The sequence below is a fragment of the Thermobia domestica genome, chromosome 11, assembly GCF_964235325.1.
Source record: "Thermobia domestica chromosome 11, izTheDome1.hap1.1, whole genome shotgun sequence".
Classification (NCBI taxonomy): domain Eukaryota; kingdom Metazoa; phylum Arthropoda; class Insecta; order Zygentoma; family Lepismatidae; genus Thermobia; species Thermobia domestica.
The window spans coordinates 98,170,900-98,193,600 of record NC_137464.1 but is presented as its reverse complement, the minus strand read 5'-3'; the positions used below and the strand labels follow the sequence as shown (position 1 = coordinate 98,193,600).

Sequence of the window (22,701 nt, the reverse complement as noted above, 5' to 3'; positions counted from 1 at the left end):
GGATTATATACTGTTGGTTGCATAAAGACAAGGTGTTCTTATAAACTGCGAGTAACGTGGATGCATTTTCGCTTACATTTTGACCACTCGCAAATCCACACCTCCTAGCCAAAAATAAACTTCATAGACAATTAGATCTGATAAAGATATATCTGTGTACAAAGATTTTTGGTGATTTTTAATATTATTTTATTATTAAAGAGTAGCAGAAGTGCACGGTCTTCGCACGGGAGAAAATATCAGTAATGCAAGGTAAATCTTTTAAAGTAAAGAAATGCGTGAAATGGATATAACTACGAGCAGTACAAAAATCCGAAGATCTAGAAGGTATGCAACCCGGACATTGCAATAATGATCGTTTCTTCTACCTCATAGGCATTATGATTCCCTTTGCATATACGTATCATAAATTTTGACCTCCAAATCTGACCTGAAAATAATGCTTCTTGTATACATACATACATGCACACACACACACACACACACACACACACACACACACACATATATATATATATATATATATATATATATATATATATATATATATATATATATATATATATATATATATATATATATATATATATATATATATATATATATATATATATATATATATATATATATATATATATATATATATATATATATATATATACAGCCGGAAAATAAAATTGCAACACCATGAAATTGTTTTCCTATCTGAACCACTTTTATTCCATATAATGTACATGGTACGAATATGAGATGATTACAAAATTATCTCCTTCAGTACATTGTTTTGTGAACGGCACGTCTATCATCACACTACCGCTCCACTTTAGTACCGTGTATACCTTCCACGAATTGCAACACAGGCACGGATTATTGCATGCATTCGATCATAGAGATGACGGATACAGTCTTGCGGTACATTCTGCAATGTCTGCTCGATCTGATCGCGCAAATCAACAACAGTTGTAGTTGAACGTGGAGTAGTTGTTAGTTGTCGACCTATAGTGTCCCATACATGTTCGATAGAAGACAAATCTGAGGAGCGTGCTGGCAGGGAAGTCGGGACACACCTTGCAGAGCACGTTCTGTTGCATGGGCAGTATGTGGCTGTTCATTGTCTTGCTGAAAGGGTACAGAACCCTCCTATCTCAAGAAAGGCAGTAAACCCGATTCTACCACTTGTTGCACGTAAGAGGTGCTTGTCAATGTCCCATTCACAAACACTAAAGGTGAACGAGAGATGTAGCTGATCGCGACCCACACCATAACACCTGGGGTGGGACCACAGTGTCTTGCACGCATGCACTGTGAGACCAGACGCTCTCCAGGTCGATGTCGCACTCGCAGTCTACCATCACTTGCATATAGAGAGAATCGGCTTTCATCGCTGAACACAACGGAACGCCATTCCTTCCTCCAGGTGCTCCTTTGCTGACACCAAGACAACCATGTACGGCGTGATGTGGCATCAGTGGCAAACAGGCAATTGGTGTGCATGTCCGAAGTCTTGCCGTTAGTAATATGTTCCCAATAGTGCGTGTGGAAACTTCAGAGGTTACATTTGCTAGAATGTTGGACCTGATAGCTGTGTGGTCTGCTAATGCCGCCCTCACAATACGCCAATCTTAATGCACGTGCGTGCTACGAGGACGTCCAGAACCTTCTCTGCGGGTGTAGAAATGGGTTGCTATCTATCGCTGCCAACACAGTTGCACCACAGATGCATCACGGCTAACATGATGGCCGATTCGACGAAAGGACCAACGAGCTTCTCTAAGGTCTACAATACGACTCCGTTCGAACTTACTCATTCGACTGGATCAGCAAGACAATGCCCAGCCACATACTGCCCGTGCAACAGAACGTGCTCTGCAAGGTGTGTCCCGACTTCCCTCGCCAGCACGCTCCTCAGATTTCTATCTTATCGAACATGTATGGGACATTATGGGTCAACAAGTGAGAACTGCTCCACGTCCACCTACAACTGTTGCTGATTTGCGCGACCAGATCGAGCAGACATTGCAGAATGTACCGCGAGACTGTATCCGTCATCTCTATGATCGAATGCATGCAATAATCCGTGCCTGTATTGCAGTTCTTGGAGGGTATACACGGTACTAAAGTGGAGGTGGTAGTGTGGTGACAGAAGTGTCGTTCACAAAACAATGTATATACAAAGGAGCTAATTTTGTAATCATCTCATATTCGTACCATGTACATTATATGGAATAAATGTGGTTCAGATAGGAAAATAATTTCGTGGTGTTGCAATTTTATTTTCCGGCAGTACATATATATATATATATATATATATATATATATATATATATATATATATATATATATATATATATATATATATATATATATAGGGTGTCTCAATAGTCCCCTGACATAGGGTAACTCTGTTATCAGAGTTACAACAAAATGTAAGAGGGAAAACCGTCTTCAAATATGATGTTTTCAATCTAAAATGAAGGAATTTTTCAAATCGGACTAGCCGTTTGTGCTGTACACTCTTTATACGCCCAATGTTAAATGAAAATGCAACGTTGACATTTACGTGGAGCCACAACATAAGTTAATGGAGTTACTGTCTTTTACTTTAACGTGTCGATAATCAGCCCCCATTTCAAACAGTAACTTCATTCACTTATGTTGTGAATATATATCATTTTAAATATTAGAATTAACATAGTGACTTACCGCAAACAATGTTGTGGTTGCGATCTCAGTTCTTACGAGTTGGGGCTGAGGGTGTAGCAGGAGCAGCAGGTGGAGTTGTCGGAACTTCTTCACCATCTGACACAGATACAGCCCTTACGGAATCAGCCTCTGGTAAAGTAGCAGTGTAGCCGCCTCTTAAACCTGGATTGACTGGAACTTCAGCTACTCGAACTGCAGCAATGCGAGACAGAGCGGCAGGTACGGCGTAAGTATTGCCGAACCTAACGACATAACCTGTAGTACAAATTGTAGCCATAGGAACACCATAGGCAATGTTGGTATATGCCGGAGCAGCAGCGATAACAGGAATGGCTATAGCGCGGCCATATCCAAAGCTATAGTTAACTGTAGTGCCAACAGTACCGTTAGTCACCATAGTAGTGACAATAGTAGTGCTGTAGGGAATGGCGGGAACAGCAACAACAGGAGTGACAGGAACAGCAATAACAGGAATGGCAGAGCCACGACGCCTCTCTGCTGCTCCTCTCTGACGCTCAACTGTTCCTCTCTCTTCCATATTTGTAGCGTTGCTGGCTGTTGTGTTACGTACGGGGCGTTGGAATCTGGTTAACCTAGACATAATCAACTTTGCCTGCAATGAAAAAAAAAAAAAAAAAATAGATATTCAATTCTCATTACGTAGGCTAAATATATCGGTTGAGACATTTAAAATTAATTTCAAAATAAGTTAGTATTTCTCAAAATTGTAATAGTCATTACTTTTTATTGTCAAAAGAAACATAACGTGTTAGTTTACATCATGTTTTTTTTTCGTTTCTTTTTTTTTTAATGGTGGAACGCAATTTCCATTTCCATTAACATTCAACAACAAAAAGTACATGCAAGGATTGAAACGTCTTCAAACATATCAATTTCTTATCGTACTACATTTCATGGCATTTAAAATAAATTCGAGAGTAATAGCTTAATAGCTCCTTCATATATTTTCTAGGGCAAGGTGAGCGGTAGTTTTCCATGTCCATGTCCATATACAGTAGAGGAGAGGAAAGCACCATTACAGAAAATACGACTTTAAAACATTGTTCCTAGAAGTACTGTTTAATTGTTATTAAGTTTCGAAACTTTTCATAATTTCATTAGTATATGCAGTGGCGTATTTAGGGAGGAGGCTTCTGGGCTTAAGCGTTCCCCCGAAATTGCATTTACTATATTAAAATAAATGAAATATCTTGCAGAATTTTCACTTTTCCAGGAACAAAGTTAGCCAAGTCCCCTCCCCCCGAAACAAAATCGTAATTACGCCACTGAGTATATGTCTAGTATCAAGTGACACTATGATTTGAGTTGAAACTACTCGTTTCTTTTACGTCTTGACTAGTATTGTAAAGGCCTGGAAAAAACCGGAAGTTTTGGGTAAAAAACCAGCTTTTTACCGTTTTTTTTCCCGAGTTTGGAAAAACGGAAAAATTGGCTAAAATTGAAATTTTCGAATATTTTACTACATTATGCTTTTAAAATGAAAACTATTTTCTATTTACTAGTTTACAGTTAATATCATTGAGTAGTTATGTTTCTTGTATTAGAATAGGGAAATTTTTGTGGCAATAAATAAATTTGGACCGCTCCTTTAAAGTTAGCACCGTGATAGAATGGAGTTATGGCTACAAAAGATACAAAAATATAATCCTAGTTAGCTTAATTAATATAGACGCATTTAAATTATCTATAATTAATTAATTAAGTAATCTTATAAAGTTACCGTTTTATAGCAAGGAAGTGTTAAAATAACAGGGCCAGAATCATTTTAGTTAATACCACTATATAAAAATCAAATATATATTTTATGGAGGTACGTATCCTCCTTGTGCTGTATAAAATTTCCGGAAATTTTGAAGCCATTAGAAAAAATCTTTTGTTCGAAAATATTGACAAAAGCCGAAAAAATATAATTTTAAAACTATTTCTTCGCCTGATACTAATCTTATTTGCTGTAACGTGTCTGTAGCATACATACAACGTATTTCGCTAGCAGAAAAAAAAATACTTAAGCAACAGCTTTTAATTTACATAGTTTTCTGATTTCTGATAAAAAAAAAAAAAACTCTTTATTATTTACATATACGCACATACACCGCACAAGTGTGTAAATTTGAACAGTGACAAATATATTAAAGGATTTAACATGTGAAATTTCCGTTCGTTTTTATTAAAGACTAGCAGAATACCCGTTCTTCGCAGGGGAAGAATAAATTTCATTTTGGGTATAAAGGGCACCAAAACTGTCACCAATGAACTTAGGGACTCCAAAAACTATGAATTCGACAGTGATATCAGTCACTTTTACATGTCACTCTCTCCTTTAGGAGTAACTAATGGGGTCTGAATTGGATTTAAAGGCATCGGAAGTGTCACTGTTCATCTCAGCTACCCCGAAAACTATGGATTCGACAGTAATATCGACCATTTTCGATCATTTTTATATATCCAACCCTTCTCTTCTCCCAAGTTGTGCGCTGAATTTGGATTTAAACAGTATCGAAAGTGTTAATGTTCATCTCAGGACCCTAAAAAACACGGATTCGACACTAATATCGGTCATTTTTGTTTATTTATATATATATTTCCCGTCTCTCCCGCCCCAACTTACGAGCATGAATTTTGATTTAAATGGCATCGGAAGTGTTACTATCTCAGCAACCACGAAAACTATGGATTTGACACTAATATCGGTCATTTTTGATCATTTTATGTATCTCCCCTCCCTCTCTCCCAAGTTGCAGTACTGAATTTCAATTTAAGCTTCATCGGAAATGTCACTGTTCATTTCAGCAACTCCGAAAACTATGAGTTCGATATTATGAGTTCGGTAATTTTTAATATATATCTCTGAACTTCCTTCCTCCAAGTTGCATTTTCAAAGTGAAATGGTAAAATCCATCTCAGGTCCGAACATCATCTACGCTGAAAATTTTTATCGAGATCAGTCCGGTGGTTCAAGAGTTGTTAAGTTACAAATATAGTCACTTTCAACTTATAGATAATTTATCGCACTAGAAAACAGGTATTCGTTTACATAAAATTTTGTACATAAAGTTTATATAAAAGTGTATATTATAGTATTAAACAATAGTAATTATATGTTAAGTGCATGAGTATTAGTGAAATTATCCCACTGTTCTCTCTTTTAAGTAATTTAGTTAAAATTAACAAAATTTCACCAGATCAAAAAGCACATTAAGAACTCAGTTCGATTCAAGAGCTCTATTTGATGCAACAGTAACGTTTCATGATGGTAGATATGTATGCAATTGTAAAAAGTTCTGTAATTAATGCACAACCAGGAGTAAACGACTAAAAGGCACATAAAGGAAGTGAGTTCCGATTATTAATTTTCAAGAATAATTACAACAGTTTAATTTCCGAATGTTTCTTGAAATTTCTCAATTTACATTTTTCACGCGTTCGAAAAAAAAAAACGGTTCCGTCACTAGAAAAACTAACCTAATAAAAATATTTTTGTTATTTATCCAATTTTTCCAATCTTTCCGGAAAGAAACCGGAAAAAACAGTTTTTTTACAAGCCTGTTCAAAATTTCCGGAAATTTTACAACACCTGTCTTGACACATTTTGGTACATAATATAATAAAACATATATGAATATACAGTGTCTGAGAATAAAACTGGTACAACAAATAACATATTGTTTTAAGACAAAAATGAGGCATAACGTACGACGAACAATGAATTTATGCCGAAATCCAAAGGGACACGAAAAAATAAACTCAAATTATACAAAACTTAGCTATATGTCGATATCAACACACACATTGTCCACATTTCAATATCGATCATGCGATCCCACTAGTGACATTAATTTAGTTTACCCAGTTTCTTAGTGAGTCCTCTTGCACAATTTCAAATTGGCCTCAGTTGTTGCATCCTTATTGGTATGCAACTGTGCAGACCATATTGCATCGGATTGATGGAATATTATTTGAGAATTGGCAATGGCTTTCATGTTCTTGACGCTAATCTTTACATTTCCGACGCTTTGGACTCATGTTTCCTGAGTATGAGTGCATTTCTGGGGATTTTTAGTTAAGTGTTTTCACACATGTGAATCACCCTCCTTCATCTGTTGTGCTCTACCGACACTCCAGATGTCTTTCTAGTGCTTTTGAGTACAAATTCGCTACACTTAATACTCAAAACGTCACTGTTGGCCAGCATCCGTACCTAGTGATTATGCAACCACACATAACGTGAATGAAGTTGTCCGCCATTTTGTATTTGTTCCAGATATCGACTTAATGCAAACGAATTATAGTTACCTGATAAAAACCCTATCAACTCATATCCATTTAGACCAATTTTCATTTGACAGATTATCCGGGACTCTTTACTTTCCTTTGGGGAATCTCTTGCGCGTGCATGGTAGGATTGTGAAACATGCAAAATTCAGTACAGAAGGCATGGCTTCTTCAGTGAATTTTTTACCCGCCCTCTTTACGTTGGATAGTTTCCGAAATATTGGCGTCCGAAAGTCATTTTCCCACGCTTTCGGCACCTTGTAGATCTGAAACTATGTCCGATAGCAGAAAGTTGAAGAGAACTTTTTTTCTTGTCTCAGTGGCAGGAGTCACCTCCCAAGAGTTGTAACACTTATTTTGCAACACCCTATATATAAATATAAATATATATATATATATATATATATATATATATATATATATATATATATATATATATATATATATATATATATATATATATATATATATAAGCATTTCTAAATACTACAATCAAGCGATCAGAACTACTGTACAGTTAAGCAAGAAAAATATGTCTTTCAAATCATACAAGAGAGGAAATGCATTCGTAAACCTTTTTTTTTTTTTTAAAAAAAAAAACACGTGTTAAAGGCTCGTGTAGGGTCTACGAAGCTAAAGGCGCGTTAAAAGCTCGTATATGATACTTGTTTTATGTAGAGAACAAAATTTAAAAAAAATCTTAAACTGTTCCTTGGCATTTAGCGTTTGCAAGCCCAAACAATGTTTTGGAACATTTACTTTCAAATTCTGATAAAAGAATAAGGGAAATTGTGTAATAAACCTTTCACAAAGATAAAATATTTTGCTGTATCTTGGAGTTGCATAATAGGGCGTAGCGAAAAGATTTAAAAAAAAAAAAAAAGAAATGTTAAAGCGAGTAGAGCGGAAAAGTGACCATTTGTGACCAAAAAGACGCCTGATTTTTAAAGAGTTTTTTTGGAGGTCGTTTAGGTGGCGCGCATCGACCTTGAAATTTTGATAGTGATTTGGGTATGTAACACGCACAACAATTTCACAAAAATGTCATTATTTGGCTATTTTATGTATTTTTTCTGCATTATGGTCGTTTATTGTTTTGTTTGTCAGAAATATATTAATTTTGTGTCTCAGGAGTAGTTTTCTATTCGGTTTACTTTCGCTTTTGGTCAAAAATTGTCAATTTTAGGCTAAAATACCTCTTTTCTATTTATGTTTTCTAATTAGTTTTGACACTTTTATTGGAAAGTTTTGCGATATAAAAGACTAAATAAAAGAACTAGCTTTGTATTTACTAATATTTAATTAATTATTGTACAGTGCCTCGCTTATTTTCATAGCTTATTCTGCTTTGAAAATAACCCAGATCTCACCACCAGGAGATGGATGGACTGCGAAATCCACTCACATCAAATTATGTTGGGAAACATGATTTTATTAAGGGGCAGGCCAAGATTTTCTTCTAGTTTTCTTCTTGGACTTTATAGTCACTTTTTGTTCGTTAAGTCAGATTGCGAACTCTAGATTCCAATTTTGCTTTCATGTAGCCATCATGTGCACTGACGCCGAAAGCGGAAAAAGTACCCTCTATGATGACTTTCAAGTCCTTCTACTCCTTGGGTGTAACAGGGCAAGTTTAGAATTTGCACTTTTTAAAAAATAATAAAGTCATCTACTTGTTCTTTTGTAATAACGGACTTTCGTTGAGTAGAGGTCTGCACGGGCCAGAATTTTTAGCCCGAGCCCGGCCCGGCCCGTGAATTTACATACAATGTGAGGCCCGACCCGAGTCCGAAATATGTTTTATCATTTAGGCTCGAGCTCGTGTGATAATCAAATGAGCCCGAAAGAAGCCCGAATCACAGAAACTAAATAATTAACGCAAAACTGTATTTTTATTTACAGCAAGTAGAAGTTTAACCCTTTCCGGATCCTGGCTTTTTGGGCTATTTTTTAGACTTTCAGTCAAACAGCTACTGTATCATCACTATTTATCCTAGGATCATGGTTCATACCTCATTCTCTTCAGAATAGAGCTGACTTTCGAATGGTACCACTTGCATGCTCATACCGTATACCAGAAGCGGGAAAAAATGTCAAAGTGAAAATTTCGGAGGGAAAATTTTTTTTCTCGAACTTTGGGCCCTCCTGGACCCCCCCCCCTCCTGTGTGATCGTAGCCATCAGAAAAAAATCTGATAAATAGTACTTGATATATTGAATGTGTGTGCCAAATTTCAAGTTTCTATCTTGAATAGTAAGGGCGGGAGAATTTTTACCAAAAATTCCCACAATGCCCCAAAGTACCATAAAACACTATGATCTCAGGGAAAAAAATTCCTGAGACATCCCTAATTACCCTAGGACTATAATCCGCCAATCATTCTCTTCAGAATAGAACTGTCTTTCAGGCGGTACCATTCACATGTCTCCATCATGTATCTAAGGCGGGAAATTCCTGAAAAAGGGATTTTTTGGGGGCAAATTTTCCCTTTTTTCAACTTTTGCCCCTCTGGACCCCCCTATTTTTACGCAGAAATCGGAAAAAACTTCTGGTAAATACTACTCGGTGGACTGAATATTTGTGCAAAATTTCAATCTTCTACGTGATAAAATAGGCCCGCCAGAAAAAATTTCCCTACCATGCCCCACTTTTACCCTATACAGAAGTATATTTGGATAAAAATTCCCTGAGACATCCCTAATTACCCTAGGATAATAATTCGACCGTCGTTCTCTTCAGAATGGAACTGCCTTTCAGACGGTATGACTCACGTGGTCCTATCATGTATGTAAGGCGGGAAAATGACGAAAAACGGGATTTTTGGGGTAAAAAATCCCTATTTTTACCCCTTTGCCCCTCTGGTTCCCCCCTGTTTTAGCACTGACATCGGAACAAAAAATCTGGTACATACTACTCCGTGGACTGAATGTTTGTGCAAAATTTCAATCTTCTACGTAGAAAAATAAGCCCGCCAAAAAATATTGAACATACGCTTAGAAAATGATAAAAGAAATTTTTGACTTATGACGTCATCACCTCCTATGTCTGGACGCAGGACGGTCTGAAACCATACGTAATGTCTTCTGCAAGGCCTCTGGACTTGGAACACAAAAAAAAACCCGGACAAAAAAGCTCAAATAGAAGAGAAATAACGCAATGTACCATGAAAAACGCGTATGGTACAAATTGTACCATAGGATCCCGAAGGGGTTAATTTTGCAATTGTACTTTAAAAGTTCTTCAGAAAGAATGGTCAAATAAATATCGTTGTACAGTATATTTACAAAGTGAGGCCCGAAAAGGCCCGAGAAATATGGTTGTATATTTAAAAATATACGGGCCGGGCCCGAAGTTATATGGGCTTTGTAGGTCCGAGCCCGTGCAGACCTCTATCGTGGAGAGAGGAAGAAGCCGAATTATACATGTCATGGTATTGTTCTGCATTGAAATTTATAGTAAAACGGAAGTGCCTAGTCTTTTGTCATTTTCAATCCTCTAGCTTTCTTGGTTTCTCGTAAACCAAGATTTCTTATTTCTGAGTTTTGGTCAGATATTAAAGCGAGAAGAAGATTTTCAGGATGGGTGAGGAATACGTTTTGTTGAATGACCCTATCAATGAAATCTTTCAAGTAGTGTCTGAGAAATCGGGACAATTAAATCATATTCCAGAAGTGTCGTGCTCATCCAGTTACCAAATCACACCGGTGCGTACATCTTCATTATGTACGTTGCAATAAACTGCAGTTGTTCAGAAGGGTGGCGCCAGTGATGAAAATTTTGAAACGGAAAATTTTCCGATTCATAAAAGCATGCTCCACTTATTCCTACATCGTTGTATAGCCGTGATGTGAGTTGGAAAATTTTCTTCTATACTTTTTCGAAAAATTTTCCGTTATTAACAAATATCAGTGATCAAGTAACAATACCTCAGTATTCATAAATTGATTAAATTCATGTATAGAAATGTTAAAAATTGAAAGATTGTTTAAAGAATCTGAAAATTTTCATGGCTCAGACAATTTTTAGTACTATGTAGGAACAAGTGAAACAATATTTCATGAATCGAAGAATTGTCTGTCCTTTACAGTGATGAAAATTGTGTGAAAAATTTTGAAACGGAAAATTTTCCGATTCATAAAAACATACTCCACTTATTCCTACATCGTTGTTTAGCCGTGATGTGAGGTGAAAAATTTTCTATATTTTTCCGGAAAATTTTCCGTTTTAATAAATATCAGTGATCAAGTAATAGTTGATATTGATTCATAAAATTGATTGAAATCATGTATAGAAATCTTAAAAAGTGAAAGATCGTTTAAAGAATCTGAAAATTTTCATGGCTCAGACAATTTTCAGTACTATGTAGGAACAAGTGAAACAATGTTTCATAAATCGAAATATTTTCGGTCTTGTATGGAAAAATTGAAGAACTTTTTATGAGTCGGAAAATGTTCATCATTTTGAAGCGAAAAGTAAAACAACTTTTTGTGAATCGGAAAGCTTTATTGCTCTGTAGAAAGAAATGTAAGGAATTTTCATGAATCCGAAAATTTTCATCACGATGTAGAAACAAGTGAAAACGCTTTCATAATTCGGACAGTTCTGGATATTATGTATAGTGATGTTAGGTGGAAAATTTTCCACTATATTTAACTGCACATTGAGATATACAATTCCTATAGAGGAAAATTAGACAGCAACAAATTATAATTTTCCAATTAGATTTCGGGAACCAGAAAATTTTCTAATATTTCAAGTTGGGAGATAGAAATTTACATAGTGTTTCTCTCTCTCTCTCTATTATATCTACTTATTTATAAATGTTGCAGAATGTAAATCTATAATAGTAGTAAAGCTATGACTACTATTATAAGACTATTATTATAAGATAGTAAGACTAAAGAAAACCGTCTTACGCGTACTAAACTGACGAAATCTAATATTGTAAGATCAAATGTGGATTCTGAGGGAAGAGTGCATTGAAGTTTTTGAAGCATTCTTGAAATGAAGAATCGTTAGATTTTCAGTTCATGAAACTTTTTAAGATAATATTTATTACCAATAAATTTTACGACTAAACAACGATGTAGGAGTAAGTGGAGTATGTTTTTATGAATCGGAAAACATTCCTGACTTTTAATAAATTGAAATTTTAAATAATAGAATGGGATATTTGTACTCTACGAACTCATGTTCTCTGCACTTGGCATACACACACATACACACATACAGAGAGAGAGAGAGAGGAAACAAGGAGGAACAGGAAACATGAAGAATGTTTGTACAAAATTTTAAAGCTTCAATGCCTAATGTATTGGAGAAAAACAAATCAAATCATTTCTACAGGTTCAGGTTCGCATTTCTGAAAATGCCACCTAGGATGCAATAATAATATTTACACAGAATTTCAGGGTTTCAGAACTAACAGTTTCGGAAACCTGTTAAACACCATAAAAGCATAATTACCACCTTAGGGCCCTCATTTATGGCAATTAGATTTTATGTAGGTCCTGAGATGAAAGGAAAATAATTATACAAAATTTCAAAGATCAGCATCTAATAATTTCGTAAAATTGACTAATGCAAAAAAAAAAAAAAAAAGTCCCGCCTTTTACGTTTCACAATATCATGTTGTATCTAAGCTCGGTATTCATAGTTTGAGGGAAATTCCTGTAATCTAGGGAAATTTTGTAAGTAAATTGAAAATCCAAAGTAGTAGGAAAATCCGGGACCGTCACGGAATAGATATCTGCATCCCGGAGACCCGAAAATATTTCTCGAAACGATTAAATGTCCCGGATTTCACCGAAGAGGAACATAATAAGATAAGTACTTATTTTGATTTTCTTTTAGCTGTATGCTATTTTATGTGTAATACACTCAGAGGGCAGTTCAAGTATTACGTAAGCAGCCTAAGAGGGAATTGGATTCAAGTTTTTCTTATTTTTGCTGACAGTGGGGGAGGGAGATTATGCTGACGTAAGGCTACATGCAAGTTATTGAGTTGTTAGTTTGTTAAAAATAACATAAATAAAGTAAAAATTCAACGAACAAGATTCTTTGAAGATAACAAACACCGACAGAACATATTGCCAATGAATTAACCGTTATTAAAAAAAAAAAAAAAAAACGAACAAACAAAACGTGTGAAAGGAAACCTCATACCTTAAATGAGCTAAAACAGACTGAAAGCCACGAAACATAACGGATCCTGAGAAATTAAAAAGAAAAGAAAAATGTTTACCAGGGGAGAGGGGGTAAATCATCTGCTTACTTTTGATTAACTATGGAAGAGAAAGTCTACTAAAATGACTGAAAATGTGATTACGTAATACTTGAACAACTCCATCTAATGAAAGAAAGTAAATTAGTATATAACACTTCTTTACATTTTAAACATTATAAAGATTCTCGTAATTTAGTAGCGTCCCGGATTTTTATTTGTGAAATATAGCAACCCTAATCCAGAGAAATTTTCACGCTGACTGATCCCTCGATGAATGGTTACATTTTTCTTTGTTCTTCAGAGATAAACTAATAGAATAGCAATAGTGTATGTCTGTATATATATATGAAATTTTTGAGTTTTACGTCCCATGGTTATGCCGGTTAGGCTAAAGGAGAATGATGATGAGCAGGGCCCGGATTTTGTTGACCTAAAATTTTCTAAAAAGTGACCTATAAAATGACATTAAAATTCCTGTAAAATGACCCTAAAATTCACAAAAGTTGACCTTAAAACTTACAGCTTTTAAACGTTTATTTCATTAAAACATTGACATTTTTTGAATATTTATTGGATTTTAATTACGATTTCTCACTCATTTTCATAAGTTTTGTTTTAGTTAGTTGCAGTCCATTTATCATTTGTATCTTTGATTTAAAAAAGCAATAATATTAAAACTAAACTTTGACCAATTTAGTAAATAGCTTAGCATTTCATATTTGAATTACAGATATATAGGTCTATATCCAGTTAAGCAACATATAAACATTTTATAAGCTGTGATACAACAAACTAACTCAAGAGCTTTGTAATCGTCAGAAAATTTAGCTCATACCTTATTCAGCATTGCAGTAGATAACTGTAAATATTGTTACGATTTTATTGAATTAGCAACCTTAATTATATACACGGAGCAGCATCTGATACAAAAACAACATGCTGGACACCTCAGGGCAAAGTAGGGATATCGATTTATCGAAAAGTTTACATATTGTAAAATGGTTGACAGATTCCAACACTTCACCAGTTAGCAAAAATATTTTGCTAGGTTCGTCGGCTTTCATTGCCCCAACAATAATATTGACTATATAGCGTTCCTTCACATCATTAGTCTGTCTATAGAAACAAAAATTATCTGAGTCCAAAGTTCCTCTCTTATTTTTCTTGTGTCCTAGTTACACTTTGGCATGTATTTTTTTTTCCTAAGATTCGTTTCGTCTGGAATGGAACGACCTGTATGACGTTCCAGGAAAACCCGCAATTTCACATTGTTGAGTTTCCAAAGAGGAATATTTGAAGACACAAAAACTTCACATAACTCTTTTGAAAACTGAGGATTTGCTTTACTATTCAAAGCACTCTCCACAAGTAACAACTGCGAACACTTGGTTTTATGTTTGTTTTCAACTGCGCGTAAATGTTTTTCGCTTCTGATATGATTTTGTACAGTGTCTCTTTTCTCTGCTGCTACTTTTACTTCACATGCCTTGCAAAACAATATTGTACCGTCAGTACTAAAAACATCCTCACCAAATTCGGAAACAATCTGTCTTAAATGAGAAGCTGTAGATGGTTTAGACCTCGGCATTTTACATACTGAAACCATCAATTCACTCTCGAGTTGAAACTAGGAACCACAATTAAAGAATAAAAGTTCGCAAGTGTAGATTGTATACATCAGAATAATAGATAAAAAGCCTGTTTAAAACCTTTGAACGTCTTCTAATCTATTTTTAGTTATTCACGTAGTCATATCCATTGTAGTAAACAACCAGAGCCATCTGCTTTGGTCACTTAGTACCCGGCTATTTGAGGCAATCGCAAAGCGTATTTATTACTCATGCGTACTCTTGGAATACGCTGACCACGTATTTAAATGTAGATGGCTAATCATAAACGCGAAAGCAATAAAATCGCTGAGAAAACTTTAGCTCGAGCGTATTTGGTGCGGGTCGGGACAATAGGCCGCCTGCTGTTTAAAAGATTTCAAAAGGAAGGAAAAAAAGGAAAGACGTGTTGCCAGGCAAAGGGATTGTAGCAAGAAACAGCTGCTTGGAAGATGGTTTGTGCAGAGTATTGGAACTCTGCTATTACACACCTGGACCTGCAAAAAGACCTGGAAACCCTGACTGGCTCACAGTATGATTTACACATCTGGCGATAGTAAAATTACTAAATAGCCGCGTTCGCTTACTCAAAAAGCCTAAGTCTTACGAACCCCCAGCCCTCGTCAACCAGCTACAGCCTAGTGTTCACTAACTTGTTAGGAATGCAGTTTTTCCACCCCAATAATCAGGAAGCAGGAAAATAGATTATTTAACTTCTTGTTTTTAAATCCGTAAACAGTTTTCATTTTAAGATTTCCTTATGTAAAAGAAAAAGAATAAAAAGACCATAAGTGACCTAAAAGTTACCTTAAAATATTAAAAATTGACCTGAAATTTCAAAACGGCAAAAAGTGGCCAAAAGTTGACCCTAAAAAAATATATTTTTAGAACCAAGAGTTGATAGATAATGTTTTTATTTGAACTTGCCTTGTCCTATGCGTAACAGAAAAAAGTTGACTTGTCAACAAGATCCGGGCCCTGATGATGAGAGATGAATGAAATGGTGGAATCAAGAAAGTGGGAGGAAATGGGAGAACCCCGAGAAAATGCAAGCACACAGTGTTTGTCCACCACAAAGTTCACTTGGCGGAAGCAGGGTTTGAACCCGGGACCCCAAACACCAGAGGTGAACGCTCTACCACTGAGCCACCGCTGCCCCTGTATATATATATATGCGTGAGTCTTGAGTGTTCAAAGGAAGAACGGATTAGGGAAGGAAGGAAGCAGCCTAGGACCTGTCTGTATGTTAGCTACCATATTGGTATTTTCCAGAGGTAAATGAGAAAAATCCAGGAAAACCTCTCAGGATGGCTGGTAAACATGTTACTTTTTGGATCGAGTGTCCTCACCGGGAATCAAATTCTGGCAACTTTCACCTTAGATAAGATTAGAAACTACGCTATGTGGGGCCACATGGATATATTTGTATTTTTTTGTAAAAAAAAAAAAGAAAAGAAAAAAGAAAAAGAAAAAAAGAAAATAGAAGCAAATAAACAAATGTGGTTGATACTTCCTTTAATATAGCTAAATAAATCATACCACCAGGGGCGGACTGGCCCACCCTGCTACCCTGCAAATGCAGGGTGGGCCCCCCAAACAGGTGGGCTCCCTTCACCAATTTTAAAAAGATGTGCTCAATTAAACCTACCAGCATCAAAAATATGGCAGGGTAACTCCCGCAAACTTGTGTTTTGCATAAAAAGACGTAAAGTTAAACTTTCATGAACAGACCTTATTCTTCTTCACGTTTATCGACTTGAAAAGGTTCCGTCTATGAGACAATCAGGCCCTAAAACATTGCAGGGGTTGTTGTAGTATTTCAAAGTTGACTTGAGATTAGTTTTTACTTATTGCACATGTATATATTTTGGGTTTTCTAAAACATGACATTCATTTGTTTAAATAAATGGTTTAAATTCATTACATAAAAAAAGCAATAGCACTATATAAATAACTGAAAGCACCAATTCCGGTATTGTGTGTGTTTACAATAAAAAATGATAATGCCAATTACACACTGTATGAGTTACTATTAAAATGTTCCTACTTCAGATTTTTTGTAATTAATGTTTTGCTTTTGTATGAATATATGGGATGCTATTTATGGGTTCGAAGATGGACTTTTATATGTAATACATATGAAGAATGCCAAGTACATTTTTTACATTTTTATATAGTGGACCCTCATTTCAGTTTAGCAGGGTGGGCCCTATGGTTGCCAGTCCGCTCCTGCATACCACATAATGTCTGTCATAGAAATTGGACACTGAAGAAAGGGAAAATTTGATAAAAGAAAAAAAAAGGGACAATTTTGTCAGTCGAGAGAAATTTTCTTAAGGAGACCATTAACACTGCTACAGCTTAGGACCCAAGTATAACATATATACAAAATTTCAATGTTCTTCGCTTAACAGTTTCCGAGACCTGGTAAATGAAAAAAAAAAAGAAGTTCTCCCTTAGGGGTAACAGTACATAAAGTCCAGTATTACCTGCAACCCAGAACTCAAGAAAAAATATTTGACGAAACCTTAATAGTTCAATAGTTCTGAAGCTCAATAGTTCTGAAGATCTGTTGAATGACAATAGTTCAACTTTTCACGCTTAATAGTTTTCGAGATTCAGTGAATGAAAAAAAAAATCTCCTTTAGGGGTCATATTTCCCAAAATGCTGTCCTATCTACTGCCTAGGACGAAAGAACAATATTTATTTAAAAAATAAACCTTCCATGCCTAGTAGTTTCGGAAATTGTTGATAAATAACTCGATAGATTTTCTGTTTTTATACAGGGTGAACGGTAACAATGTGCACAAACAGCAGGTGATTCCGGGCACCTGTACCAAAAAAAAAAAAAAAAAAAAAAAAAAAAGTCTTCGCAACATATGCGAGCTGATCAATAGCTTGGGAGATACAGGACGCCGAAAGCGTGGGAAAATTAATTTTAGAGCTCCATAGCTCCACTATTCTGCATGAAGAGCTAAGGCGGCAAAGTCACGTTAAAGAAACCGAACCTGCTCTATCCAAAAATGCCTATGCTGAAATCGTGACATTCGTGTGCAAGGGATTCCCCAAAGGAAATGAGGATCCACCCGGAAATTGTATGTCTAAATGTGGGTCGAAAGATGCACGGTTCGAAAGTTATACGAACAGTAAGCAATTATTTGTTGTCGGAAATGTCATATCGCCAACATTGTCAATATGGCGCAGGAGTGTACATTTGCTATGTGAGGTTGCATACCTTCAACATCAGGCAGGAGTTACAACAGAGAAGAATGTGCTCTTGAGTTACCATACATGACAGGGGGAGTCGTTTGTAATGAATAGAAGTAGCACATTATGTAAACAACTGCAATACGAAGACTTAGTCGTAAGAAAGATGAAAATAGGGTGCAAGAACTCGAAATATATGGCATATGAAAGACTACTAAATAAGACAAACATGCACGTGTATTGTACGAATGGCTCAAGTAAACGAAACTAGTAGGTCAGTCTTGTCTCGTTGTCTCGTCTCGAAGATACGTCTCGGTTTTGAAATGAGACGAGACAGGAAAAGTTTTTGTCTCCTAGCAACACTAGCAAGAACTCGAAAAAGTTTTGGTTCATGTGGACACCGAAACACTACGCTGGTAGGAATGGCCTATGTTCTGGGAAAGAATTGAGATATGTAGGGGTCATCCAGGATTATTATTATTATTATTATTATTATTATTATTATTATTATTATTATTATTATTATCACAAAGCACATTTAATATTATTAATGTTATTATATATAATAATAATAATAATAATAATAATAATAATAATAATAATAATAATAATAATAATAATAATAATAATAATAATAATTTCTTAAATACTTATATTTGCTCGGCTTACTTTTATTCTTATGTATTTTGTTTTGGTGTTTCCCTCTGACCAGTTCCAACTGTTACACCAAAAAAAGCGAATGGTACCTCTCCAAAGCCTAGGTCGTTACCTTATCTCCCGACATCTCGCACGTTATGATGGCTGAGGGACGTACATGCCACAAACTATTTACATTGCTAAATTCCGGTTCGGCCATCCTGACAGTTGTCTGGGTTTCCCTCAGTACCACCAGGCTTATGCCTGAATGGTATCTGTACTGAAATGGACCTGGATGACCCCTACATATCTCAATTCTTTCCCAGAACATAGGCCATTCCTACCAGCATAGTGTTTCGGTGTCCACATGAACCAAAACTTTTTCGAGTTCTTGCTAGTGTTGCTGGGAGACGAGAACTTTTTCTGTCTCGTCTCATTTCAAAACCAAGACGTATCTTCGAGACGAGACAACGAGACAAGACTGACCTACTAGTTTCGTTTACTTGGTCCACTCGTACAATACACGTGCATCTTTGTCTTATTTAGTAGTCTTTCATATGCCATATATTTCGAGTTCTTGCACCCTATTTTCATCTTTGTTACGACTGAGTCCCATGTCTTCATATTGCAGTTGTTTACATAATGCGCTACTTCTATTCTTTGCAAATGACTCCCCCTCTCATGTATGGTAACTCAAGAACACATTCTTCCCTATTGTAACTCCTGCCTAATGTTGATGGTATGCAACCCCACATAGCAAATGTACACTCCTGCGCCATATTGACAATGTTGGCGATATGACATTTCCGACAACAAATAATTGCTTACTGTTCGTATAACCTTCGAATCGTGCAACTTTCGAGCCATATTTCGACATACAATTTCCGGGGGAATCCTCACTTCCTTTGGGGAATCCCTTGCACGAATGTCACGATTTCAGCATAGGTATTGGATAGAGCAGGTTCGGTTTTTTTGACGTGACCTTGCCGCCTTAGCTTTGTCATTCAGGATAGTGGAGCTATGGAGCTCTAAAATTAATTTACCCACGCTTTCGGCGTCCTGTATCTCCCAAACTATTGATCAGCTCGCATATTTTCCAAAGACTTTTTTCTCGTATAGGTGTCCGGAATCACCTGTTGTTTGTCGACATAGTTACCGTTCATCCTGTATACATTATACATATATAGACTAAATTTACATATAACAGATTTAATTTTCAAGAAGTAAGAGACATTTAAATCGATTTGAAGAAGAAGTATGCAAATCAAGAAATAAAACTCCAGCTCAGCGGGAAAAGAATTCTCCCATATAAAACAATGGGTGGAAAACAATGATGACGTGGGTGTTCAAGTCCGTTAATGTTTAGATATTGACTGCATCTTCTCTTACCACGTCTTGCAAGAAAGAAAAAAAAAAAAAAACATATTAAATGTCAACACGTTATTCTTGTGTAACGCACAGCGTGATCAGTGTTACTTACCCTGACCTATAGTCATTCACGTTGTTTATATGACTCACACATTGGAATGAAATTCTGCGTTCTTATTTTATCATAAAACACATTCCTCTAAACCCACGTAATTTCTATGACAAGACAAAAAATCAATACAGTACCTAAAAATGTGTTCGTACTTTATATAACTAAGAGGAATAAAGAAAATTCGTTCGAATTTCACATTCCCTTTCAAGCAGCAGTATTAACTATTATAAGACATGGACCTACAGTGTAACGCGGCAGTAGCGACACTGACAGAGGGTGGAAAGATTGTCCACTGATGTAAGATTTTCACGTTTTCAGGAACATGTTTCTCAAATTCGGGGAGGCAATTGGCCTTTGTCCTACCCAAATAACGCCACTGTAACGTGCATTGCGGATTATAAATTGCCCTAGTATTAGAACCAGAATCTCCCGCTCATACAATAAGACTACTAATTTGTAAGGAAATTCAGATATAAATAATAGGTAGTAATGATAAAAATAGTGGCCAACATGGGTGCAGCGAATCCCGAGGGCTCAGAGCCTTCAACCCCACCCAATATTGTCGTTAAAGGGACTGAGACTCTCGAATGTTTCAGTGAGTTTTGTGGTCTTATCTCTATAAAACATATTTCCTGATCAAGTTTTCTTTCTTTTTCTTTTTCTTTTTTTCTTTTTTCTTTTTTTAATAAAGACTACTACCCATGAAATTTTGAACATATTTATATTCGGAGAAATTAGTGAAAACTATTGTATATTATACAATTTTACTCTTACTGAATTCCATTGTAAATTTCGCGTCTAGATTTATTGCGATCCACTACTTAGAATTTACTGGTTCCCACTCGTCAGGCCCGTAGCCAGCCCAAAAACGTAGGGGGGGGGGCGGCTGAAGTTAGGAGGGGCCCGATCCAATCATATGATAGTTCATCACCATATTATAGTTCTTTTGCAAGCCTACTGTAAAACTTTTAGGGGGCCAACAAAAATTTAGGGGGGGCCCGGTCCCCCTAGACCCCCCTGGATATGGGCCTGCCACTCGTTAAATAAAATCATGTCATCCTACAGGTATTGATATGTTTATTTATAATAGGCGTTTTCGAAAAACATTGTTCGAAGGAAGCTTCTTTTAACGTCTGAGTTGAACACTATTTCTGGGTCTTCCAGAATGAGATGGATTATACCAGGGTCCAGAGATGGCGTGGGTCAACGAAAACTTGACCTATGACCCATAACCCAGTAAAACCTATCATCATGAACTTTGACTCATGATCCACGCCCTCTTCCCCTTTGACTAAAGAGTTTGCACTTGTAATAAAACAAATTATCTGTAACCGAAGTTTGAATTTCTAAGGTTAATCGCTCAAGCAACGCTCTGTTACACACAATACGTATTACTGGATCTGACCTTTACAATATAAAATGGTAAAGTGTTTGTCATGGGCCACATTACGACGAATTTCAACTTAATTATCATATATAATTGTTTCCTTAGATACTTTTCAGTGGAAAGTAGGATGAAATTTGAAATTCTCAAATCAAGTAAAATAGTCCTACGTAAAGGGGGGAAAAATGTAAACTTCGACTGTGTCTCGAAAGCCACGCTGCAAGTCCTATTATTATTATTACAAAAACAAATATCAATATCCAAAAGTGCCTAAAGTTCTAGCGTAGTCGATAATGCTCTCTCCTTCGGTGCGAGCGGTCCCGGGTTAGATTCAAGGTGAGGGTACTCCGTCGAAAAAATGTAAAACACCTGAATGAGGTTTTCCTGGGATTTCCTCATTCACACCAGGAAAATGCCGGGTGGTACCTAACTTATAGGTCCCAGGCCGCTGCCTTCCTTCCCCAATCCTTTCTTCCTTCCGTTTTCCCGGATAGTGTGCTCATCTCTCAAACGTGACGGGCTAAATGGCCTTAGATGCTGAAAGCCCAGAAATCTAAATCCTAAATCCCTAAATTCCTGAGAAACAAACGAAAAAGGAAGAAAAATCGAGGACTTGAAAGTAAAACATAGACAAATTCACCAGTGTTCAGAAGATACTAAGTAGATTGGGTCGGTGGGTCATGGTTGGTCAAAGTGGGTCACAGTAGATGGTGGGTCGCAGTGAATCACCTCCTGTTGACTCACGACAAACGGACCTTACTTCATCTCTGATAGGAACATACATATGATAAATTTTTGTAGGAAGCTCTCCAAAGATGGATGGATCCCAATTCTACAAAACACTACGTCTATGTAATGTTGAACTGGTGTTCCATACTCGAAAAATAACGATAAGTAATTTTTTGGTACTTCCACCCATACTCTAAGGAAAAATGATAAAACTAAATTGATTTATATATATTGTAACTTTGAGGCTGCCTAACTCGAAAACTATAAGTGATATCAACGGCGGCTAAAGAAATATTAGAGGATCTAGTACGCTGTCTATTTTAATAAACAGGTTTCAGAGTTGAGTTGTATCGGCGTAACGGATTTTAGAAGGAGCTGCGGTATAGGTTCCACTCTTCCTCCTCTCTCTCTAAAATCATATACGCCGGTACAACC

At 36.2% G+C, this 22,701-nt stretch overlaps 2 protein-coding genes across 2 annotated transcripts in view; one reads left to right on the top strand and one right to left on the bottom strand.

Annotated features, from left to right (window-relative positions):
- LOC145663637 (solute carrier family 25 member 45-like) overlaps positions 1-22,701 on the top strand; it is a 112,800-nt gene that overhangs the window by 21,703 nt on the left and 68,396 nt on the right. The window lies entirely within an intron of this gene.
- The window catches only part of LOC145663636 (uncharacterized), a 47,930-nt gene that overhangs the window by 13,044 nt on the left and 12,185 nt on the right, over positions 1-22,701 (bottom strand). The window contains exon 2 of the mRNA XM_081729736.1: positions 2,704-3,316. Coding sequence (XP_081585862.1) covers positions 2,729-3,316 — 588 coding nt within the window. The 3' untranslated portion in view covers positions 2,704-2,728. The remainder of the gene's footprint in view (positions 1-2,703; positions 3,317-22,701) is intronic.